The 26653-nt window shown below is 37.1% G+C and overlaps 1 protein-coding gene across 1 annotated transcript in view; it reads left to right on the forward strand.

Moving 5' to 3' along the window:
- The window catches only part of LTN1 (listerin E3 ubiquitin protein ligase 1), a 58962-nt gene that overhangs the window by 18407 nt on the left and 13902 nt on the right, over nt 1-26653 (forward strand). The window contains exons 10-24 of the mRNA XM_006056356.4: nt 727-1536; nt 2256-2297; nt 4879-5068; nt 5738-5977; nt 6593-6746; nt 7544-7688; nt 8153-8339; nt 9951-10110; nt 11069-11173; nt 14775-14917; nt 19131-19266; nt 19457-19601; nt 20501-20714; nt 21211-21448; nt 22005-22079. Of these exons, the coding sequence (XP_006056418.3) occupies nt 727-1536; nt 2256-2297; nt 4879-5068; nt 5738-5977; nt 6593-6746; nt 7544-7688; nt 8153-8339; nt 9951-10110; nt 11069-11173; nt 14775-14917; nt 19131-19266; nt 19457-19601; nt 20501-20714; nt 21211-21448; nt 22005-22079 (2984 nt within the window). The remainder of the gene's footprint in view (nt 1-726; nt 1537-2255; nt 2298-4878; nt 5069-5737; nt 5978-6592; nt 6747-7543; nt 7689-8152; nt 8340-9950; nt 10111-11068; nt 11174-14774; nt 14918-19130; nt 19267-19456; nt 19602-20500; nt 20715-21210; nt 21449-22004; nt 22080-26653) is intronic.

Below are 26653 nucleotides of genomic sequence, written 5' to 3' on the forward strand. Positions count from 1 at the left end.
AATGTGTATTACTGACCAGATAAATAAAAATTTCTGTATTATTAGTTACAAGCATAATACCATAATGTCTAAGGGCTAGTTATTCTCTGGTTGTGCAAACCCTGTTTTAGAGAGCTGAAATGCAAAACAATTCAGAAGATTTGATTTTCAGTCTTTTGTGTTTTAGTTTAAATTATATAATAATCATCTTGTTCCTTCTAAAATATGTAGTACATCTATCCTTTTGTGAATAATTGTGCTTAGCTTTTAGAACTAGTGATAAGAGCAGGCTCTGGAATAAGGTTCTTTAAGGCAGGAAATTAATTACTGTGATTATAGAAGCCCAGTTCTAGTTGATCTCAGATATTTAATTTTCCTTACCTTTGTAATTTAATGGAAAGCATTCTGAATTCTGTAGGTCCTATATTTCTTTCATATTGGTTTAGAAAAAAGCAAAAAACTTAAGTAAAATCAGAAGATACAAAGAAAACTGTATTACTTGTTGATGACTAATAATTTTGGTCAGTTATATCATAAAAAGCAATTCACAGGAGAAACAGTGAAATCATTAGGCTCTTTGAATGATGTGAAAATTATTTTCCAGTTCAGCTTAACTCTTGTCAGAGTTTGGGGGGAAAATCATGTTTTTCAGTTATTAAATAAGAAAATTTATAATGCTTTACAAATACGGTTCACATTTTATTTCTCCTGAAAAGTGAACTTCTATATTTCTGCCCTCTCTTTCAGTTGATTCCTTTTATTGATGCAGTTCTCAAAGACCCAAAGTTGCAAGATGTGCAGCTGTTTAACCATTTGGCAGAAACTTTAAGTTCCTGGGAAGCCAGAGCCGATTTGGAAAAAGATGATAAAACAGCCTGCAACTTGGAGAAAGTGCTGCTGAATTTCTGGGAAAAACTATCAGAGATCTGTGTTGAGAAAATCAATGAGCCGGAAGCCGATGTTAAGTCAGTTTTGGGTGTTTCTAACCTATTGCAGGTCCTTCAAAAGCCAAAGAGCTCCTTGAAGTTGAATAAAAAAAAAGTTGGCAAGGTTAGATTTGCTGATGAGATGCCTGAAAATAATAAGGAGAATGAAAAATGTGTCTCCTCAGAGGGAGAGAACAGTGAAGGCTCTGAGTTAATGGCTGAATCTTCTGTCTCTCCGAGTTGCTCCGACGTTATATCCCCGCTGAGGAAAAAACCTTTGGAAGACTTAGTCTGTAAACTGGCCGAGATGAGCATTAATTACGTCAATGAACAAAAGTCGGAGCAACATCTCAGGTTTCTTTCCACCCTGCTCAACTCGTTCTCGTCAACCCAAGTGTTTAAAGTGCTGCTAGGTGATGAAAAACAGAGCACTGTCAAAGGCAAGCGTCTTGAAATAGCCAAACTTGTACAAAAAAATCCCGCGGTACAATTTCTATACCAGAAAATAACAGGTTGGCTAAATGAAGATCAAAGGAAGGATGCCGGTTTCTTGGTGGACATTCTGTACAGTGCCCTCTGTTGCTGTGATAGTCATGTGGAAAGAAAAGCTATTCTGGATGATCTTATTGAGGTATTACTGTTCTGTACCATTTAAAAAATTTTATTTATTTTTGGCTGTGCTGGGTCTTCATTGCTGCGCGGACTTCTCTCTAGTTGCGGCGAGGGGGGGCTACTCTCTGGTGGTGCGCGGGCTTCTCACTGCAGCGGCTTCTCTGGAGGAGCACAGGCTCTAGGCACTCGGGCCTCAGTAGCTGTGGCTCACGGGCCCAACAGTTGTGGCTCCCAGGCTCTAGAGCACAGGCTCAGTAGTTGTGGTGCAAGGGCTTAGTTGCTCCACGGCGTGTGGAGTCCTAGATGGGAGGGAACCCGTGTCTCCTGCATTGGCAGGTGGATTCTTTCCCGCCGAGTCACCTGGGAAGCTCCTGTTCTCTTTAAACTGTGGTGGTTTACACTGGCGCGCTGATAGCGTGTGAGTAGGTGAGGCCCGGATGGGGGTATTTGGAATCGTTTCTTGACTGTGAATGTCAGTTTGCCGACAGTGTATTCTTGATTGGGATTAAGAAGTATGTGAGACTTCTGGGTCGCTGTCCAGTTAAGAGTAAATATGTTAGGAAGACAAAAACTTGTAAATGAAAGGGTAGGTTCTTGGAGTCTTTAAAGTTGGACTCTTAGTTTGGACTAGCTAAAAAGCATTTTAGTTTTGTAGTGATTCCACATTCACTTAACTTGTAAAAAGTTTTACCAGTTACTGTTTGTTCTAGCAGATTGTTTCTCTTTTTCTTCTTTTAGGTGGAGCTGAAATGGAACTCTATTCTTCAGATCATTGAAAAGGTACCTTAGAAATACTCTCCTTTTTCTGTATTTATAGGTGTAGGGGGAAAAAAAAACAAACACTACAGCCATATTCATGTACTAATATGTGATTAGGTGTCTCTGTTAAAGAACTTGCTTATTATTGTAACTTTCTTCTCATAATTTGGGAAGACTTAACGGTGTTCACCTTTCTATAGAATTATTTTTCTGGTTAGGAATATCAGGGAAGAATGATCAGATTCCTGAAAATCGAATGTTTCTTCCCTAGTGGGTAACAAAGGAAGAGTTAAATGCTTTATCTTTTATCTTAGTTTATATTTTAAGCTAAGGTTTTCTCTTGTTGCCCTAGTTATTTTTTCGTCTATAGAGATGGATTGAGTGTTTCTAGCTTTAAGTAGAACGCACCAGTAAATGAAGTTTGTTTTGTCCTAGAGTACTATACAGGCAAACTAAAGTCTTCCCACTTTTATTTAATTGCCATTTGACTAAGGAAGAAAATGAGTGATGAGAATAATAAAAAGAAGTCAAGGAACATAAACAATTTAGAAAATTTTCTAAATGACTTAAGTATTCTTTCCTAATGAAGTTGTAAATTATATGATGTAACATTTTCCAACCAAAGAAATATTATGACTAGTTACCTAAAAGTTTTCCTTTTTTAAAAGCATTTTTCCATTATTTTAAAATTTTACATACATAACTCTAGTTTATGAAAATTTTTCTTTTTTCCTGTCTTTTAAAGTTACGGTAAAAAAACACATAAACTCTATCATCTTTAACCATTTCTAAGTACAGTTTAGTAGTGTTAGAAGTGTTGTGTTAATATTAAGTGAATATTAGAAGTGTTAAGTGTTAATATTTACGTTATTGTGCAACTAATCTCTAGTACTTTTTCACCTTGCAACATTGAAACTCTATACCCATTAAGCAAAAACTCCCCATTTCCCCCACAGTTTATTTTGTACAAAATAAACACTGAGTGTTGATTTACTCTTTTTCAATGAGAAATATAATTTATTAGGCACACCATTTGAATTACTTTATCCATTACCTCTTTCCCTATAGGTAGGCGACATGAAAAGCCAAATTATGATAAAGCTTCTGGATAAGTCTAAAATCAGAGCAAAAGTAGTTAATAATTTGATAAGAGAAGATTGATACATCCGTTTCCAACTTAGGGAGGTACCTGCGGCATAGTTCAGATATCTCTATTTGGAAGGCTTGGGCAGGGTTTGGGAGTTCATAGCCAGTGTTAACCTCTGTACTTCCATGCCTGACTAGCTTCCCTATCCTCTGGTCAGATTCTTTCTGTGAAAGTGTTAAAACATTGAGAAGTTGGACTTCATGTCTTGATAACCTGAGAGACTTTTTATTCAGGATTTTACTTTCTGGATTCTATAGAATTCTATAGATTGGTTTTATTTGGTAAGCTATCTTAGGAAAGCCAATATTAATATCCATCTAAATTCTAGTTTTTCTTATGTTTTTATGCAATCTCATACTTTATGAGCAGAATCCTAAAGCCAGCTTCTTTAAAAACAAACCTGAATTTTGTAACTGGAAAGGACCTTAGAGATTTTCTAAGTTAATGTTTATTTTTTAAATTAAGAAATAGGTCCGGCTTTAAATTAAGAAATAGGTTAAGAGCTTTGTATAAGGTCATAAAGCCAGAATAGTGATAAAGCTTGGGATAAAATAAAAGCTCTCGTTACCTACAATATTTTAAATAAGGAGATAAAATAGTTTTTCAGACACTACCCAATCTGCATTTGGATTTTTTTTTTCCAGATTGCTTTGAAATGAACCAGGTTGCAAATTCCTTTCTTCTCAGCCCTTATACCAAAAGAAGCTCTGGGAACATGGATCACCATGCTTTTGGGGGTGGATTTACAGTTTTTTTTCTTGCCTTCCTCACCCCCTGAAAATAAACCAGTTGCTGTCAGATATCTGGCCTCAGTAACTATTTCATAAAATTTGGGCAAATAATAAGTCCCATTGTTCATATTGAATTAATTTGCCACTATTATATGTTAATTATTCTTTAATTTTAACAAAATTAATGAACAACAGTTTAATATTTGTAAAGCATTTTAAAATCTGTTTTTAAAGTTCATCCATTCATTATTCGTTGAACATATCTACAGTGTTGATAGCAGGTATCAAAGAAGTTTAAGACAGTCTCTGCTCTCAAGGAACTTACAGTTTCATTGGAAACAAGACATACACAGATGAAACATTATTTGCTTTAGAAATTCAGAGAAAAGCAATGATGAGTGTGGGCTGTTATGGGAGACTTCACAAAGCAGGTGGGATTTATACTGAATATAGTAACGGATGTAATTTTGATAAATAAAAGAGAGAGGGAATATTTATGGTTGGGAAGCTAGCATGAACAAAGCATGGAAGTGTACATAAGCGAGACGTAGTGGGGAGTAGGGAAGATACCAGCTTTCTTAAGCACTTGAGGAGGAGGAGTGGGGGATAAAGTTGGGGCCATGCTGATGAAGGGAGGTACTAAGTTGCAGGTAATATTTTGGGCAGGTGCACTTTGTTTTTTTAATCTTGATCCTAATCTTTGGTACAATTTTTATGGTTTTAGGCATGCTCTAGTTCAGATAATCATGCTTTAGTAACACCTTGGCTCAAAGGAGATATCCTTGGAGAGAAATTGGTAACCATGGCAGAGCATCTTTGTAACAAAGACTTGGAATCCACAGTATCTTCTGAACCTTACTTCTCAGAAAGATGGACTCTTTTAAGCATGGTGTTATCCCAACATGTTAAAAACGGTAGGTAAAAGTATGGCTTGTTTTTTCAGTAGGAAGGGAGTCATTCTTTTTCACCTTTTTTGGGGGATTCCATGTTTTTAGTTAGCATAGTTTTAGTTGAGAATAGCAGGATTTAGTTCATTCAGATATCTTAATCTTGTAAACACCCTGTTGTTGTTCAGTCGCTCAGTTGTGCCCGGCTCTTTGCAACCCTGTGGACTGCAGCACGCCAGGCTTCCCTGTCCTTCACCATCTCCAGGAGTTTGCTCAAACTCATGTCTGTTGAATCAGGGATGCCATCCAACCATCTGTCCTCTGTCGTCCCTTTCTCCTTTGTAACATGATTTGAGGTGTTTAATGCTTTTACTTTTATATTTTAAAGGGATTTGAATTTAACTGTTCACTCTAATTTTGTATTTTTTCCTTAATTTAAAACTTTTATGTGAAGGCTTTTATGTGTGATGGAACAGATTGATTTATTGATGTAATTTTATTCTATCTAATACATAAATACCTTGTTTTTTAAAACAACGATGTGTTTTTTAAAAAACACATGGAAAGACAAGGTGGAATGTTAACCCAAAGTAAAGTACTAAAATACACCGATTGGAAAATTAAAAATGAAAATTGAAAAAAAGAAAATTCACTGTTCATATTATTTATTTTGTCTGTCTGAATTTTTTTCCCTAGATTACTTGATTGGAGAAGTTTATGTTGAAAGAATTATTGTTAAACTTCATGAAACTTTATCCAAAGCAAAGAAATTGTCAGAAGCTGAAAATAATGACTCATCAGTGTCTTTTATCTGTGATGTGGCCTATAACTATTTCAGCTCAGCGAAAGGATGCTTGCTAATGCCATCATCTGAAGATTTATTATTAACTCTCTTTCAGTTATGTGCTGAGAGCAAAGAAAAAACACATTTGCCAGGTAATAGCCTACTGCTCAAATGTTTTGTTGGGATTCTCCGGCTCTGACCTTCATAGTGTAAGTGCCCAGGCTTTATTAATTGAATAATAATGTGTTTGCGAGTTGAAAGCATTTCGAGTAAAGGGCTACAAATCTTAAAACATTTTGAGCTTTAGAAACCCAGGTTTCTAAACCAAGATGAATGTAGACCTTTTGTCTCAAGTTCTGACTTGATGTTGAGGGAACCGTTTAGAAGCAGCTGTGATAGATGAATTAGTCCTTACCCCTTCACTCAGTATCTCTGGCAAGTTGCTAATTTCTTGATGCCTCAGTTTCCATATTCATAAAGGGATGTATTAATATCTCATTCTCTTAATATTTAGAAACATTGAATCTTGGTATATATTAAAATGAAATTGAGGTTCTTACCATTTTTACATTTGTATGGCATGAACTAGCTTGTATCATCACATATTTATGACATAGTTATTTTGTTTTGGCAAGCAAATAATAGTTTTATGTTTTCTTAATGGTACCTTAAAAATCTCAGATCTGCAGTGAGTGCTTTAAAGCATTTTGTATTGCTTATAGTTAGTTTAGAGGGACTACAAATTACTGTTGACATCTTGATTTTAGACTTTATCATCAGTAAACTGAAAAATACTTGGCTCTCTGGTGTGAATTTATTGGTTCATCGAACTGGTGACACATTTAAACAGAGCACCTTCCTACATTTATCTGCTCTGTGGCTGAAGAACCAAGTTCAGTCTTCGACTTTGGATGTCATAAGGTAACCTTTTTTTGATGCTCATTTGCAGAATATCTCTTTAATAACTGATCATTGTCCTTAAATAAGTTTTCATGATTAGTGTGAGTACCTGTGAAAAATGACTTGTTACGTAAGAAACCTACAGGATTCTAAGAGAAGATCCAAATAGGTTTTTCCAAAAGGATTTTGTTTTAATGAACATCCATTTGAACTCAAGTAATTGAAGAATGATTTGTTTTCACTTACCTGCCGAACTCCTGACTTACGGTCACTGATGTGATAGGTTTCTGTCCTGGGCTTGCACTGGTGTGGACTGTAACTCTGTAACTTCTCATGGCCACCACGGACACTGATTGTCCTTCATTGTTGGTTTCTTGGGGGGGTCTGATAGACACTGTTGTAAGTAATTGAAATTGCAGGTGTTTTTCACATCTCGTACTTAAATCCACAAATATATAAAAAAATGAAAATTAAGAGAACACGTCCAGAGCTGCCATGGTTGGGTTAACTCTTTCTCTGAGTATCATGCTCTTTTCATGAAATGAAGTATCTGTATTTCAGAAATACCTGATCTGAAATAGGTCTCCTTCATTCTGAAATAGAAACAGCACTTAATTTCAAATTATGAATGTTGGATGAAATCCCCTGTTCGATTGTGTGTCATTCACAACAGGAGGGTGGAGGTGTCACTTACCTTTATTTTTATTTGTCTTTTTGCTAAGGTAAACTGTTATCTGATAGGGTATTTAATGTTTACCTGGGTGTTCCGATTGGTTGTAGCATAACCACAGCAGTTAAGTTCCTTGCTTTATTTTCAGTCTTCAGGTGCTTTTGTCTGCTGTTGATGATTTGCTAAATGCTCTTCTAGAGAGTAAAGATGCTAATCTCCTGGGAGCTTATATTGGAAGTGTAATGCCAGACAACAGCGAATGGGAAAAAATGAGACAGTCTCTTCCCGTACAGGTGTGTTTGATATTGGAGAGTGCTCATATCATTCTGAAGTTTGTATTTCATGCAGGCTTAAATATTTTATTTTTATTCTGGGAAAGAAAAAATGTAAATGAAATGCGTATCTTACTTTCCCTTTCTGCCTTTGAATGCTCGTATATTGGACATTTGATCTTTACAAGACAGCAGTTGACACGACAGTTGACAGTTGACAGTGAATAGGACATAGTTCTGTCCTGAAGGTACCCTAAAATATACACGTTGATAATTTCTGCTAGTAGAAACCGAATTTCTAGGCTTCTGTGCTTTTACTAGTAAACTAACAATAGCTTCCTTTTTGAAATTATTCTAAGAACATTTTGAAGATAGTCTACTAACTTCATTGTTGTTCCCTGCCTTAATTGTGTAGGTAGTAAATAATTTAGATTGTTGAATGATTTTGTATATAATTTAATGTTTGTTGTTTTTTTTTTTTACAGTGGTTGCATAGGCCTCTTTTAGAAGGAAGATTGAGTTTGAATTATGAGGGTTTCAAAACAGATTTTAAAGAGCAAGATACAAAGAAACTTCCCAGCCATTTGTGTACTTCAGCATTATTAAGCAAAATGATATTAGTTGCACTGAAAAAGGAAACAGTCCTAGAAAATAATGAACTTGAGAAAATAAGTAAGTATATATGAGCATTCAGATAAATACATATAAGTCGAATTAGTTAAAATTAAATTAATTAAAATCTTGAATTTAATTAAAATTAATTAAAATTTTGAAATAATTTTGATTATACTTTAAGTTTTTAAAGAATGAAAAATCTTCAGCTCCTTTTAATTATTTCAGTGATGAGAAATTGAGGCCTCTCAAGAGATGAATGTTAAATTGCAAATCAGATGAAATCATACCAAAAAATCTTGCTACAGTCTTGTTATCAGTAGAGCAGAATTTGGTGGCTCAGTCGGTACAGAATCCGCCTGCAATACGGGAGACCCAGGTTCGATCTGTGGGTGGGTAAGATCCCCTAGAGAAAGAAACGGCAACCCACTCCAGTATTCTTTCCTGGAAAATCCCATGGACAGAGGAGCTGGCAGGCTGCAGCCCATGGGGTCGCAAAGAGGCGGACACGACTGAGCAAGTACACCACCACCACAGTTCCTTTAGCTGGCATGAGGTCAATAAAAGCAGACCCTGTAGCACATAACCCTGAGGAAAATGGTTAAACAAGTCTGGTGTTTCATCAGGGATTCTGAATTTTCAGTTAATTTTTTTTCAGTTAATTTTTGGATCAGTCCTTTTGTATAGGGCTAAAATTTTTTCCCTGGCAAGTGGTCATTCAGATGTTGAATTTCAAAAGGATTTGGAAAATCCCCCCCATTCTAGGAAATGGTATAGCATTGTAGGTAGCCATGTGACCTGTACAAAATAATTTGAAAGGTGGAGGACTTGAATAATTCCTGTGTCAAGCTTGGTTGTAAGCCCTCAGTGGAGTATGGTTGCTAGCAGAAGAGAATATATGCCTATGAAAGAAAGCTGGAAACACCTTTTATGGTGAGCCAGCTCCACGTGCAGTTAAGGTCAAGGAGCTTAGCCTTCTGTTTACTCAGTGAATTTGTCCAAAAACAACACTGGGAATTAGGGTAATAATTTTTGTTGTTTTTCTTAGTCTGGAGCTTTCAAGGGACAGGGTTAGATTTTGAACCAGGTTTCAAGTCTCTCGACTCCAAAATCCATACCTGGAGAGTTGTGACTGATTATGTATTAAGAACCTGTGGTATGGCCAGATTTCGTGAGACTCAGTCATTCTCGCAGCAGTCCCCTGAGGTAGATTTATCTTATCCTGGTTGATAACAGTGTATGCAGCTCTTTTGAATCCAGACTGGTCTGTCACCGAGGCCCTTCCCTGTGTACTGGGTCATGCTCTCTTCCTTAACACATTGACTTGAACTTCTCAGGTCTTGGGTCCTGTAGTTGTTTATCCTGGATGCAGCTTCTTACCATTTGTGGCAAAAACAGTAGGAAGATTCTTGTAGCATCTCTGATAACTTCGGTTCCTGTCACTTTCTTAACTTGCCAGAAAAGGGACCAAGTAAGGTTTGGGAGAGGAGTGGTATTTTGTATCCGATATGCTCAGTTTTCATTATAATTGTATATCAAGGAGCTGGAAATCAGTTCATAGATATTTTAGAATTGGTGGGCACAGCGGTGTTAGAGAACAGTAGACAAGTGAGGGCAACTGGAAGTGCTGTTCACAAAGTGCACCCAATAATGTGCTGTCCATTCTGTTAGTTGCAGAACTGCTCTATTCATTGCAGTGGTATGAAGAATTAGACAATCCACCTATTTTCCTAACTGGATTTTGTGAAATGCTTCAGAAAATGAATATCACGTATGATAACTTACGTGGACTTGGTAATACTTCTGGCCTTCTGCAGCTGTTATTTGACAGGTGGGAACCTCTTTTCAATTTCTATTTCATGAGTATTTTGCTAGTTTATGGTTTTGTGTCTGTAAAATGTAAGCCCACTTCATGCTAATCTTTGAATCAGAGGGTTGTTGTAAATTAATCCCAGTTGTTGATGATAAATACTTTATGGGTACTAAGTACTTGATTTCTGCCTCTGGGAGATATTTGTACTTTGCCTGTGTTATTAAATCCATGAATATGATGCAAGGGGCAGATGACAGTGAAAGAGAGAGTCCTGTAGAAGTTGTTTTAATTTGTCATATGTGACCCATCCTTCCACTTAAAATTTCCAAGGTAAAATTTAGCCTTTTACCTTGTATGTTATTTCCTGCAGGTTTGGCTTAATATCATAACCACAAAACCCTTGCCCCTCGATGAGGAAATAGGTATGAAAACAGAGTCGCCAGAGGTTATAGTGGTCTGATGTTTAGTTGGTTGAAATTATCCTGTTGAACTGCTTTCTCCTGAAGAGTTTTACATTTGCCTGTAGTATTTTTTGTATGCTTTGCAGTATCAGAAGCCTCAGACTGAACAGGTCTTCTTCTCCAGTCCCCCTCCACTTACTTGACTCGCAGAACTTTCCTCAGTGGATGTTAATACCCTCCTCGGTTCCTCAGCTTCAGCAATCCTTGGTCTCCTCTGGGTCTTCTCTGTCCTCTTTCCGGCTGCAGCTTCTGATGCTCCAGCTTAATCCTTAAGGTCCTTTCCCCTTTTGGGACGAAGGGGCTTTGGGATTGCCTTGATGAGAGCTCAGTAAAGGAGTTTCAGAAGCCTAAGTTGCCAGTCCTTTTGGTAACGGCAGTTATTTACGTGCAAAAGTACTGTGTGGATTGATACCCTGACAAGGTGTTTTATTTAGTTCTGTAAAAGGACTCCAGGTAAGCAACTGTGTCAAAACATTAAGTATACTTTCAAAACAGAATTTTTTTTTCTTTTTTAGATCCAGAAAAAACGGCACCCTTTGGTCTCTTATTATTGCTAAGTTGATCCTTTCCCGAAGTGTTTCATCTGATGAAGTAAAACAGCATTATAGGAGAAAAGACGGGTATTTTTGTTTTAAATGCTTTTACTTTGAAATTTATTATGATTGGTCACTCTGCCAACCCTTGACTAACAAACAGTGTGTAATGAATCAGGAAAACAGGTTTTAGGACATGAGGAAATTAAATGAAAAAATATGAGACTTAAAGAGTATAAAACAGTTCCAATCATTTTAGGTTTAGGACCCATACTTTTTTAATAGGTGTTTTTAACCTTAAAACATTTTGTTGAAGAATTTAATATGTGCTTTAAATAATTAGCGTTTGATAGCTTATTCTCTTTTACTCGGAAATCTATCGGGTAGAATCTTTTTCCCTCTCTCTAACATCCTTCTATCCCTTTATTTAGCTAAAGGGAAGTGATAAGGAAAGTTACTTACTCTTCAAAAGAACGATCATCCCACTGAAGTGAATTCTAAAAAGACAATAAATATATTCCTAAGGCAAAGAAATAGTGAGGTTGGACATACTAGAGATTTACTAGAGTTGATTATATTAGAGAAGCTGAGCATTCAGATTAAACACTTACCTGAAATTTACCTAGAGGCATTTTGAATTTACAGATTTATCAAAAAGAATTTGGAAACTATATATATGTTTATACGTGTGTGTGTGTGTGTGTGTGTGTGTGTGTATACATATATGTATGTGTGTGTGTGTGTGTATATATATATATATATATATGTTCTGGCACAGTAAAATTGTAAGCTAAATTTTGATTTTTAAGTCTTAACTTTTTGAAATTTACTGTTTTGAGTTCAGTTAATGTGGATTATAGGTTTACATGCAATTATAAGAAACACAAAGAAATTCTGTGTACCTTTCACTTAGTTTCTTCCAAACGGTGCCATTTTGAATAACTTTCGTGCAATTTCACAACCAAGAAATGACATTGATATAGTTCATTGACTGGGTCAACTTGCACCCACGTGTGTGCTCTGTAGATCAGAGCACACACGTGTTACCACCACATTCCAAGACACAGAATAGTTGTATCGTAAGGATCCCTTGTGGTACCCTTTCTTGCCACAGCCACCTGCCCTCCTGCCATTCTCTTCCTCTCTGGCAACCAGTAATCTATTCTTTCTATAATTTTTACCATTTTAGGAATGTTATATAAATGGAGTCATACAGCATATGATCTTTTGATATTTAGCTTTTTTTATTCAGCATAATTAAAAATTTTTTTCTGTTTACATGAGTCTTAGGGAATTAACTAAAGAACTGCTGGAACTAATTACAAGTGAGATGGATATATACTTGACATACAAAAGTCAGTATCTTTCTTATTCACCAGTTATAATCAATTTAAAAATGCCATAGGGAAAAAGAGATTCTTTTCACATTGACAACAAAACTGTAAATATTTAGAAATAAATTTAACGAAAAATTACAACTGTAAAACTTAAATAAAGATCACAAAACAAAGTGGGAAGATAAATTGTAAAAATTGTTGTATCTAATTTCAGTGTAATGTTAGTCAAAATTTCAGCAGCAATTTTTGAAAAACTTCACAAACTCTTCTAAACATGGTATGCATTTAAAGGAAAAAATGCTCAAGAATAGCTAGGAAATTTATGAAACAGAAAAGTGAAAAGGACTTGCCCTACCAACACAGTGATTAAGCAGTATGAAATTGGTGAATAGATATATCCTTGGATCAAAGTATGGAGTCCAAAAACCAATGCACACATAAATGAAAATTTAGTTTTTGATACAGGTGGTCTTTCAGATGAATGAGATAGGAAAATTGGACCTATGTTTGAAAAAAAAAGTGAGACCCAGTCCCTTACATTATACATTAAAGTAAGGTCCAGATGAAAATTAAATCTTATAAAAGTTTTTGGGAAAATAAGAAACTATAGCCTTGGCACAGGGAAGATCTTAAGGATAGCACAAACCCAGAATCCATAGAAGAAATAGTAGGTACCTGACTTTGTAAAACAAAAACCTTTGTGTCCATCAACAGATGAATGGATAAACAAAAATGTATGCGTTATAATGAAGTATTATTCTGCCTTAAAAAGGAAGGAAATTTTGACATACTGAAATGTAGGTGAACCTTGAGGACATTATGTTAAGTGAAATAAAGCAGTCACGAAAAGACAAATATTGTGTGATTCCACTTATATGAGGTACTTAGGCATATTCATAGAGACGGAAAGTCAAATGGTGGTTGTCAGGGGCTGAATGGAAGGAAGATGGGGAGTTCTTATTTAATGGACAGAGTTTCAGTTTTGTAAAATGAAAAAGTTCTGGAGGTTGGTTGCACCACAGTGTGAATGAACTTAACATCACTGAACTGTAGACTTAAAAATAGTTAATCTGGGGGACTTCCCTGATGGTCCAGTGGTTAAGACTCCATGCTTCCAATGCAGGAGGCATGTGTTCTACCCCTGGTCGGGGAACTGATCCCTCATGCTGCACAGCATGACCAAAAAGAATTTTTTTTTAAATTCATATAGTATGGTAAATTTTACATAATTTTACATATTTTACCACAGTTAAAAAAGAAAACTTCTGTATGATAAAAATACAGTATAAAGGATAGGTGGAAAAATAGAGGAAAATACTTGTTAATTAATAAAGAATTAATGTTCATAATATAAATAGCTTCTAGTAATTAAACTAGTCAAACTGAAGAATGTGTCAAGGACTTGAACAAGTAATTCATAGATGAAATAGTCAAAGGTAATTCATTTATGAAATGTGGAATAGGAAAGGATTTGCTTTGTTGATAATGACAAATACAAAGGAGTATATAGTTTATCTACCTTACTGCCAGGAATTAAAAAGGATTATTAGGTGTGCAGCAGAAAAGTCAAACTTGTACATTTTTGGTGAAAATGTGAATTGATTATTCTTCTTTGAAGAAAAACTTGAGATTATCAAAATATAATACATGCAGATCCTTTGATTTTGAAGTTCTACTTCCGGGAATCTAGCCTAAAGAGGTGTTTGCACATATACAGAATAGTACTTGTTCAAGGACAGTTATTATAGTGTTATTTGTAAGAGCAAAAATTTGATGGAAAAAACCTAAATGTTCACTAATAGAAAAATAGTTAAATTATGATTGTATGAAATATTTTGGTTTTGTTTTTTATTTAGATATGTAGTTTTAAAATAGAATACTTTGTACCTATATGTTCTGCTGTAAAGTGGTCTAGAAAGTATATAAGTATCAGGTAATATAAAATTTAGATACATAAAACCCAAGTATATATATGCATACATATGAGTATCATTTCATATGAGCAATATGTAACTGGTCCTCTTTGAATCAGTTGGCTCTTAATGACAGCATAATCATGTACTGTTTGTATAATTTTAAAAAATCATCTTTGGGGAAAGTTATATATGCTTATTTTTTGAAAATCAGAAACGTGAAAAAGAGAAGCAGAAAAAAATAATTGTCCACAGTTTCATCAAACAGAATCAGCAAGTGTCAACCTCTTTCATAGTTTCTTTTATTCTTTTTCTATTCAGTTATTTTATATAGTGGAAATTTTAGTCTTTTTAAATTGTATGAATAAGGAATTTTCTGAAATAACTAAATATTTAAGATAAATATAATTCACACCTTTTTTTCCCCTCTTTAAACAGTTTTTTTCCACTAACAGAAGGTAATATGCATACTATTCAAAGTCTCTGTCCATTTTTGTCAAAAGAAGACAAGAAAGAATTCATTGCTCAGTGTATACCTGCCCTTTTGGCCTGGACCAAGGAAGATGTTTGCCATATTAATGGTTAGTTACTTGGTAATAAACATTTCATTAATTTAATTATTGCTTGAGATGAAAGAAGTGTTTCTTAACATCTAAATCCAAATCTGACAGAGATAAATTATAGCTTATTTTTTTCCTAGTTAATATTCTTGCTACAGAACAAGTTGACTCAATAGGGTAAGTGTCGTTCATTGGAGAGTGACTGTTACTTTGCAGTATGGAAATGCTGCAGCCTAAGGGAAGGTGTATAACCACAGGTACCGTCTCATGATTTCTGTGTTGTGTGTAGCTCTTCTTAGCTATACGTCATTTCCCCCTAGTCAATCGATGAGTGAACTTACAAAAGCAAAAGAGGAAACAGCTTTTGTTGTGTTTTAAACTTTTCGGACATTCTGTACTCTCGTTAGTTCCTTTACTTGCTAATTTAACAAGCACTTATTGAGCCCTGACCATGTGGCAGTCTCTTTTGTAGAGAAGAAGATAGATGTAAACTTATATGATAACTGATATAGCAAAAATATATCTTATGTGCAGAAGTGCAGAAAAGGATTTTCCACTTTGTTTTGAGATAGCAGTGGCTATTTCACAAAAAGAAATATTTTAGTAGTGGTAAAAGGTACTTTTCCTTAAAGTTAGAGAAAGGCATTCCAGGTTCACAGAAACTAGAAGAGTGCGGGTAGCTTCATTTTGGTTGCATTTAAGGTAGAAAGTTGGGACAAAGAGTATTAGGGTGCACAAGAATATGGATCTTGAGAATGGTAGGGCACAGATCATAAAGGCCTCCTTTTGTCAGTTAAGGAGTTTGGACTTTAAGCGGTAGGAGGTAAGGAACTATTGGCCCAAATTAGGTAGGAAAGTAGTCAGACTATCATATTCACATTAGAAAGATTATCTTGACAGCTGTGTGAAGGGTGGATATGGGAGAAGAGAGAAATTAGGGTTAGAAGACTATATAGATAGAGAGCCATTCGAATAATCAAAATGAGAGATAAGAACTCTTGAGTCAAGGCACAGATGGAAGAGTGGAGATGGAATTGAGAGAGGTAGGAAGTAGAATTGCTGGGGTTCTGTAGTTATATTTCTCGATTGGGCAGATGGAAGTACCATGAGGCCTTATAGGAAACCCTGCCAGGAGACTTCAGGGCTGGATGCAGGGTGGCAAAGGAGTGTGAAGGGAGCTGATGTTAAGGTTTGGACGCATGAGATTATGATTAAGATCGCTATGGAATAAGTACTCAAATGGGGATTGTCAGTAAGCAGTAGGCTGTTGGCTAGATGGAAATACTGCTTTCAGAGTCCATGCCAGGTAGGGGGTAGTATAATCTGTAAATGAAGATGAGCTTGTTGGGGAGAGTGAAGCATGAAAAGAATATCAAGGGAACACCAGTATGTAGATTTAAGAGGTATGTAGGTAAAGGGACACTTGAGAATAAGGACTGAAGGTTAAAAAAATGGAAGCAAGAGTTTAGGTAATATTCATCACCTGTTAAATGCCACAGCTCAGATGAAATTAGAGACTGAAATGTGGAATGAACAGTGGTGAAAAAGTAGGGCCACATGTCTGTTCTTAAGGGTTTGGTAGAAAGGGACATAGGGGGCTTCCCTGGTGGCTCAGTGGTAAAGGATCCGCCTGCCAGTGCAGGAGACACGGGTTCAATCCCTGATCCTGGAAGATCCCACATGCTGCGGAGCAACTAAGCCCATGTGCCACAGCTGTTGAGCCTGTGCTCTTGAGCTGGGAGCTGCAACTGCTGAAGCTTGTGTGCCCTAGAGCCCCTGCTCCACAACAAGAGAAGCCAACCCACTGAGAAGCCCACACACAGCAATTAGAAGCCTTCAGTCACTGCAACTAGAGAAAAGCCTGTGCCCCAATGAAGACCCAGCACAGCAACAAATAAAATTTGAAGAAAAAAAAAGGAGGGGAAGTGGAAAGAAGTGAAAGCTGGACATGAATACAGTCAAAGAGGGAGAGGGAGGAATAGAAGACAGAATAATGTATGGTAGTTCCCACTGAGAAGAAGAGAGGAGGGCGTGTAGGATTGGATCGAGAGCAGTTAGAAAAAAATCACCATGACGAAAACAGATTTAGAGAGCAAACTTATGGCTACCAGGGGGAAAGGTGGGGAGGGAGAGAGTTTAGGGCTGACGTAAACACACCACTGTATGTAAAATGGATAACCATCAAGGACCTACTGTAAAGCACAGGGAACTCTGCTCAGTATTATGTAGCAACCTAGAAGGGAAAAGGATGTGAAAAAGAATAGACGTATGTAACATGTACAACTAAAGCACTTTGCTGTACACCCGAAACTCACACAACATTGTTAATCAACTGTAGTCCAATGTGACATACAATGTTAAATAAATAAAGGGAAAAAAGAAGATATCAACCATGTATAAGTGGAGCTTAGGTAAGGAGAGCTGTTGGGCGGATGCAGATGTAGATACAGAGAGTATAGAAGGGGTTGGGAACTTCATGGAATCATGTCTCTTTAGGTTGTCTGATGAGTGGCAATGGGATTGTGTTTTTTAAGAAAGGTAGTGAAAGTTTGAGATAGTGGAAGAAGAATATGCCATTAGCAAACGCAGTGAAACAATTGCCTTGATAGCATGATATCAAAATAAATTTTTGTGGCATTAAGCTTTACTGTTGAGTTCACTTGCATAGTTAAACTGTGGGCTTGGGATGGGATTTGCAGGAAAGGGATGCAGTTGAACGGATTGTTCATGGAAGAGAGGATTACCTAATGGGAGAGTAGGTGGTATCTCCAGCACAGGTTACAACTGAAAGGTGGCTGAAGACAGGACTGTGTTCACACAGGTCACAAGGTACCCAGCTGTGCAGAGGCCCAGGAAGAGGAGTGTTTTGTTAAGGTTTGACAATCGGTTTTTCTCTTCTAGCCCAAGTAATGAAGCAGAATTAGCTAACGAATACTTTTCAGTTATTAGAACATGAGTTGTTTCTGATTAAACTTGAAGCCTCTTCTATTGATATTTTGTCAGGAAGATTTAAAAAAAATTCTTCCTCTGCCTTTAAAGGAAGACTACATTGTTATTAGTTAATTAATTTTTGCTTGCTTTGTTGGTTCTCTTTTGCCTACAGGATAAAAACCTAAGTCCTTAGTTTGGCCTGTAAGATGTTTTAAAATTTTATTGCAACCAATTTCTCCAGTTTCACCTCTTTTGCTTCCACTCTGGACCCTGACCATGCTAAATTGTCATGAATTTTGATCAGTCCATACTTTCTTACCGCTTTGTGCCTTAGCACTCCTTGGAGCATCCCTTTTCTAGTCTTGCAGACTTTCATCTTTTGATAAATCCCCGTTCACACACCAACTTTGGGAAGCCTTTTCTAACTCAGTATAGTTTCCTGCTCTGGGTTCTCAGTTTTTGTCCATATTATTCTAATTTGTTTTTAAGTCTACCAGTACTGCTGAATAAGACCCTTCAGGGACTGAATTTTGTCCAGCTTTCTCCCTGGTATCTGTCTAGCAGTGTACCTTGTATGCATTCATTTATTCGTTCTTTATTTAGTCAGTCAAAATAAATGTATCTCGGGCACTGTGTTAGGGGGCCATATACAGTGATGGGTAGAACTGACAAGGTTCCTGCTTTCATGGAGCTTACTTCCTGATGAGATAATAACAAACATTAGTGCTGTAAAGGCAACAAACAAGTGATACTAGAGGAATGAGGAGGGGCGTACTTTATGTACTTGGGAATTTCAGAGTGGAGGCAGTATTTAAGCTGAGAATTGAAGAATAAGGAGGAATCAGGGAGTCTAAAGAGTAGGGAACCCACAGGAGCTTTCCCAACATAGATGCTTACTGAGTGAACGTATGAATTATAAAACAGTATGCTCTATTTTCCAACTTTATTTAACTTTGTACTCTAGCTAGAGATTTGTCTGTTTTTTGAGAGGTGGGTATGCTGAATATGTCCTATACATAAGGAAACAAAGAAAATAACGGCATAGGCTAGTTTAATGCAGTGTCATTCACTTGCTTCCCTCTGCCTGCCCTGCCACACTTTCTTCTCTGTGCTGGGTGCTGAGTATATTGGCAGGTCCCTGCCTATGGAGTTTATAAGCTCATTTGTTGACTCTTTCTTACAAGCCCTAATTTTAGAATTATCATCCTGGACACTTTTGAAGAAAGTTTTTAACCTATCTCAGCATAGGCTTTCTTTTCTTATAGTAGCAATACAATTTAAAAATGTTTTAATTTTGCTATAGGAGGTTTTGGACATCTTGCCATTTTCAATTCTTGTCTGCAGACCAAAAGCATAGATGATGGAGAGCTATTACATGGTCTATTAAAAATTCTGATAACGTGGAAAAAAGATCACGAAGATATTTTTCTTTTCAGTTGGTAGGTAATACTTTATATTTTTCCCTCTGTGTATGATGTGGACTCAGATTATGTATCTTATAGTCACTATTTCTTAGAGTAATAGGATGGTAGGCATTTAAGTCAGTCTGTTATAAGTATATAAGATTTAAATTTTTCTCATTGAATGTCTGTATAATTCGTCAATGTTTTGTTTTTGTCTTTATCACAGTAATCTGTCAGAAGTAAGTCCAGAGATACTGGCTGTAAATATAGAAATAATCCGTTTCCTTTCCCTGTTTCTGAAATACTGCTCATCTCCTTTGGCAGAGAGCGAATGGGACTTCATCATGTGTTCCATGTTGGCTTGGTTGGAGGTAAATTAACCTTCTGCATCATCCCTGCTGTTGGGTTTTTGTGCATATCTGTGTGCCAGAAGTATTTTCTCATCCTCTTTAAGTAATGATTGTAGTTAGCTCCTTTGCAAACATTTGAACACTTTATAGATATAGTCCTTGCCGACTGCTGCTTGACAGATCAGTAAAATGACTGAGGTTTAATGTTTGCCGATATCATTCAGCAGCCATTCTGCTAACTGCTTTTAAAATGGTCTCTCCGTTAGCTCATTTTAATGTAATATTTGTAGCATAGTCCTAAGGTTTTATCTTTTCATGACAAGGTTTTTGGTCTTTTGCTTCTATTCTTACAGTGTGCTGTTTCATTATTGCCAGACCAGTGCAGTAAAGGTTAAACAAATTCAGAGGGAATTAGGGTTCTTTTTATGACCCCAAGCAACCAGCTGTGTAATACCTATGGGTATTAGGTAGCAAGTCATGCAGCAAGTCAGTCAGTGTTGAATTGGTCTGAAGCTCTACTCTGCCTGCTGTTTACTGTGTGGCTTAGGGTATTAAAGTTTATCTAATTGAGCCTCAGTTCCCTCATTTTAAAATAACTTAATAATGCCCAATTAGTAGGGCTCCTGAGAAGATTATAAATGTGCTTTTAATGTATTTAACTTGGTATATGGTAAATTGATATTATTTTCCTTCATGGTTGCAGAAATAAAAAAGAACAGTTCACAATAAGTGGGTTAATTCTAATTCCTAACATTTAATTCTGAAAATAAGTTATTTTGATATAAATGTCTCCTGAGACTATACATTCAAACTGTTTCTTATTTTCAAATTTAGAGAAATGAAAGGGACTTCTCTTTATTGCCTTGACTTGTAATATTCTACAGGAGGTCTGCTTACCTATTTAATTTTTGTTTCCTCAGACAACAAATGAGAATCAGGCACTGTATTCTGTTCCACTTGTACAACTGTTTGCCTGTGTCAGCTGTGATTTGGCCTGTGAACTCAGCGCGTTTTTTGATTCCACAACTCTGGTCACCACTGGCAGCCTTCCTGTAAATCTAATCAGCGAATGGAAAGAATTTTTTTCTCCTGGCATCCACAGTTTGCTTTTACCTCTTTTGGTGACTGCTACAGGCAAGTGAAAAAGGGAGTAATAGTGAGAGTCATTGAAAGGAACTTGTTTTGAAAAATTAAAAAACAAAACAAAACACAAAACACCCCAAAATCAACTTTGGATGTTTAGGTCACACAACACAAAATAGTAAAAGAGCCAGAGAGAAAGTTTAGCAACTCAGAATCATCGTATATTCTTCTGCTTTACAGACAAGAATTGAAACATCACAAGATACCTAAAGACCACTGAAAATTAGAATCATACTAATTCAGAGAATATGAATAAATTATTTTAACTCAAACTTCTTTTTTTTAAAAGGATAAGATAATAGAAGTCATTAAATAGTTGAGATTATCTGAAATATATATACAGTTCATGCTTCTAGTTTGGACTGCTTTAATGTTTGTCAAGTTTTTATTTCATTTTCTTAAATAACATTTGGTTGTCTGTGAATCGGTCAAGTTGTATTACTCACTTTGTTTGGGGTATGACTCTTTTTTTCCTTTTTGTCATTAGGAGAAAACAGAGATACATCTGAAACATCATTTCAGAATGCAATGCTGAAGCCCATGTGTGAAACATTAACTTATATCCCAAAGGATCAGCTATTGAGTCAGAAACTCCCTGCAAGATTGATTGCTGGTCAGAAAACAAACTTGCCAGAATACCTCCAGACTTTGTTAAATACATTAGCTCCATTACTCCTTTATAGAGCTCGGCCTGTGCAAATTGCTGTCTATCATATGCTATACAAGTAAGAATTCTTTCACTTGAATCAGTATTGTGGTGGTTTTTTAAAAAATGAAATATAGTTTTGGCCTTCCCTGATAGCTAAGTTGGTAAAGAATCTGCCTGCAATGCTGGAGACTTGGGTTCAATCCCTGGGTTGGGAAGATCTCCTGGAGAAGGGAAAGACTGTGCACTCCAGTATTCTAGCCTGGGGAATTCCATGGACTGTATAGTCCATGTGGTTGCAAAGAATTGGACAAGACTGAGTGACTTTCACTTTCACATATGTAGTTTTAATTTTTGGTCATTAAAAAAAAGTCAAAAAGAAAGAAGTTACCAAAAATTAAAAAAAAAAAAAAAAGTCAAAGCAACAGAGTAAGCTTGACTAAGCGTTTCAGTAACAGGAATGGTCACAGTTCTCCATGCACAGTTTACATTTATATAGTCCTGGCCATAGTGGATTATTTCAGAATAAGCTCAGTAAAAGGATATACTCATTACAAAATCAGTATTGGACTTTCTATTGCTAAGCATGACTTAACAGTGAACCATTTCATGTAACTTAATATTCTGACTTTCAGATTGATGCCTGAATTCCCACAATATGATCAAGATAATCTAAAGTCATATGGAGATGAAGAAGAAGAACCAGCCTTGTAAGTTATTTTTAATACAAGTCTTCCTCAATTTACAGGGTTACATCTTCATTGTAAGTTGAACACATGTTGAGTCAAAGATACATTTGATACATGTAACCTGCTGAACATCAGTTTATCCTAGCCTACCAAAGCGTGTTCAGAACATTTCCATCAGCCTACAGTTGGGCAAAGTCATCCAGCACAAAGTCTGTTTTATGATAAAGTGTTCAGTTCAGTTCAGTTCAGTTGCTCAGTCATGTCCGACTCTTTGCGACCCCATGAATCGCAGCATGCCAGGCCTCCCTGTCCATCACCAACTCCCGGAGTTCACTCAGACTCACATCCATCGACTCAGTGATGCCATCCAGCCATCTCATCCTCTGTCGTCCCCTTCTCCTCCTGCCCCCAATCCCTCCCAGCATCAGAGTCTTTTCCAATGAATCAACTCTTCGCATGAGGTGGCCAAAGTACTGGAGTTTCAGCTTTAGCATCATTCCTTCCAAAGAAATCCCAGGGCTGATCTCCTTCAGAATGGACTGGTTGGATCTCCTTGCAGTCCAAGGGACTCTCAAGAGTCTTCTCCAACACCACAGTTCAAAAGCATCAATTCTTCGGTACTCAGCCTTCTTCACAGTCCAACTCTCACATCCATACATGACCACAGGAAAAACCATAGCCTGACTAGACGGACCTTTGTTGCAAATTAATGTCTCTGCTTTTGAATATGCTATCTAGTTGGTCATAACTTTCCTTCCAAGGAGTAAGCATCTTTTAATTTCATGGCTGCAGTCACCATCTGCAGTGATTTTGGAGCCCAGAAAAATAAAGTCTGACACTGTTTCCCCATCTATTTCCCATGAAGTGATGGGACCAGATGCCATGATCTTCGTTTTCTGAATGTTGAGCTTTAAGCCAACTTTTTCACTCCCTTCTTTCACTTTCATCAAGAGGCTTTTGAGTTCCTCTTCACTTTCTGCCATAAGGGTGGTGTCATCTGCATATCTGAGGTTATTGATATTTCTCCTAGCAATCTTGATTCCAGCTTGTGCTTCTTCCAGCCCAGCGTTTCTCATGATGTACTCTGCATATAAGTTAAATAAGCGGGGTGACAATATACAGCCTTGATGTACTGCCTTTCCTATTTGGAACCAGTCTGTTGTTCCATGTCCAGTTCTAACTGTTGCTTCCTGACCTGCATATAGGTTTCTCAAGAGGCAGGGTCAGGTGGTCTGGTATTCTCATTTCTTTCAGAATTTTCCACAGTTTATTATGATCCACACAGTCAAAGGGTTTGGCATAGTCAATAAAGCAGAAATAGATGTTTTTCTGGAACTCTCTTGCTTTTTTGATGATCCAGCGGATGTTGGCAATTTGATCTCTGGTTCCTCTGCCTTTTCTAAAACCAGCTTGAACATCTGGAAGTTCACTGTTCACATATTGCTGAAGCCTGGCTTGGAGAACTTTGAGCATTACTTTACTAGCGTATGAGATGAGTGCAATTGTGCGGTAGTTTGAGCATTCTTTGGCATTGCCTTTCTTTGGGATTGGAATGAAAACTGACCTTTTCCAGTCCTGTGGCCACTGCTGAGTTTTCCAAATTTGCTGGCATATTGAGTGCAGCACTTTCACAGCATCATCTTTTAGCTCAACTGGAATCCCATCACCTCCACTAGCTTTGTTTGTAGTAATGCTTTCTAAGGCCCACTTGACTTCACATTCCAGGATGTCTGGCTCTAGGTGAGTCAGTGATCACACCATCATGATTATCTGGGTCGTGAAGATCTTTTTTGTACAGTTCTTCTGTGTGTTCTTGCCATCTCTTCTTAATATCTTCTGCTTCTGTTAGGTCCATACCATTTCTGTCCTTTATCAAGCCCATCTTTGCATGAAATGTTCCCTTGGTATCTCTAATTTTCTTGAAGAGATCTCTAGTCTTTCCCATTCTGTTGTTTTCCACTATTTCTTTGCATTGATCGCTGAGGAAGGCTTTCTTATCTCTTCTTGCTATTCTTTGGAACTCTGCATTCAGATGCTTATATCTTTCCTTTTCTCCTTTGCTTTTTGCTTCTCTTCTTTTTACAGCTATTTGTATTGATAAAGTGTTAGCTGTCTCCTGTAATTTATTGAATACTGTACCAAATGTGAAAAGCAGAATGGTTGTCTGGGTAAGAATGGTTGTGAGTGATTTGGTTGTTAAACCTTTGAGATTGCGTGGCTGACTGGGAGCTGCATTTCACCACCACTGCCCAGCATTGTGAGAGAGTATCATTCTGCGTATAGCCAGTCTGGGAAAAGGTCACAATTTGTAGTATAGTTTCTACTGAACACTCATTGCTTTGACACTATTGTAATGTTGAAAAATTAAAAGTCAAACCATCATAAGTTGGGATTGCTTCATTAAATTCTCATAATCCATCATGATGACTTTAGAAGACTGAGGCAATGCAAAAGCTCTAAATTTAGTGAATACATTCATTCCACAAATCTTGTACGTTTATCTGTAAGATATAAATGAATTTTAGAGCTCACTTGAAGAGATAGTTACTCTCTCTTCTAGTTGTTTCTAAGTCATTTTCAGTTTGCTACTGTTTAGTAAAACTTTCTTTGGCCACATAGTAACTGGGGAAAGAGTATACCTGTTCAGAAATGTATTGAGCACCCCTTTGTGCAAGTGTTAATTAAATGGTGAGGGGAGAATATAGTGTTAAGTAAGCTGTTTTCTTAAGGAGCTTATAAACTAATTTAGATGTATTGCCCTAAAACTGAGTGGGCTTCTCTGGTGGCTCAGCAGTAGAGAATCCACCTGCCAATGTAGGAGATGTAGGTTTGATCTCCACGTTGGGAATATCCCTTGGAGAAGGAAATGGCAGCTTGCTCTGGTATTCTTGTCTGGGAAATTTCATGGACAGAGGCGCCTGGTGGGCTATGGTCCATAGGGTCACAAAAGAGTGGGACACGATTAAGTGACTAAACAACCACCCTATAATAGAAGACAGTGTGTGACAAGTGCTAAGAAAAAGGATGATGTTAGTGAGACACAACTGCTGTGCCAAGAAGGGAAGACATTGATGAAAGGGAAGACTTTTCAGATTAGGGAGCATTTCAGCAGGCAGGGGAAAGTTACAGGAACACCATGTGCTAAGGCATTGAGGCATGACTGCTCATGATATGCTTGGGGAATATCGAGTTGTTGCCATGTGACATATTTTTTAATTTTCTAGATCTTCTTCCACTGGAATATAAGCTCTGTGAGGCTTTCAGTCTTTTATTTCTGACTTTTTTTTCCCCAGCACCCAGTTGTTGGCCTTAAATAGTTATAAATAATCCTCATTTGTTGAGTAAAAGAATAAATGAGGGACTCCCCTGGTGATCCAGTGGTTAAGAATTTGCCTTGCAATGCAGGAGATGTGAGTTTGATCCCTGGTTTGGGAACTAAGATCCCACATTCTGGGGAGCAGCTAAACCTATGTGCTGAAACAGCTGAGCCCACGTGCCACAACTAGAGAGTCCCTGTGCCACAATGAGCGATCCACCAGATGCAGTGACGTTTCCATGTGCCGCAACTGTGACCCAATGCAGCCAAATAAATGAGTATGTGCAGAGTAGGCAGGGAGGGTAGAGTGAAAGATAAAGCTGGAGGGTAATGAAGGGCCTTCAAAATGACATTTTCTAGAGATCGGGGCATTGTTTGGTAGAAGGTGGGATACCATCATCTGATTCTGGCAGAAATCTGAAGCATAAACTGTACAAGTAGCAAGCAGAGCTGGAGGCCATTCTAGAAGTTCCAAAGTGCATGGAGGTTAGTGTGTAAAGTGGAGAGTTGTTCTTTGTAAAATCTGCTGATGGTTGGTATGGAATGGAGAAGGGTTGGTACATGAGATGGTGATGCTGAAGGTAAAAACTTAAGGACAGAAGTTGGAGAGAACTTTTACTTATGGGCTGGTAGTAGGAAACCACAAGGAAGGAAAGATCACAGAAGTAAAAGAAGAGACTGAAGTCAGAATGTCAGAGAGAATTTGACTGGAGATACACACAAGTCTTTGGAAAAGACCCTGATGCTGGGTGAGATTGAAGGCAAGAGAAGAGGGTGACAGGATGAGATGGTTGGACAGCATCACTGATTCAGTGGACATGAACTTGGGCAAACTCCAGGAGATGATGAGGGACAGGGAAGCCTGGTATGCTGCAGTTCATGGGGTCCAGGAGTCAGACATGACTTGGCAACTGAACAGCAACAACACACACGAGTATTTCACTTCTTGAGACTCTTACAAGCTTGTCTAAAAGTGTTAATAAGTACACTGCTTCCATAAAGAAGAAAATTACCTTACATTGCCATGAGTTAATATGAATGTTAAATTTCCTTTAACATTCCTTTAACTGTATTGAAAGACAATATAGTCTTATGATCTTCTAACCCTTTGTTGGTTGATAAAGGACCTGATAGGATTTGTTAGCCCTAATTGTTCCCCTGGCTAGGCAGGGACTTCAGACTAATCAGTTAGCCTCTCTGGGTGTATGATTTTTTTTCATCTATAAAATGAAAGGTAGAAATATACGTTTTCTGCTGGATCATTGAAAAGGCAAGAGAG

This window comes from Bubalus bubalis, chromosome 1 (assembly GCF_019923935.1).
Source record: "Bubalus bubalis isolate 160015118507 breed Murrah chromosome 1, NDDB_SH_1, whole genome shotgun sequence".
Taxonomy (NCBI): Eukaryota; Metazoa; Chordata; class Mammalia; order Artiodactyla; family Bovidae; genus Bubalus; species Bubalus bubalis.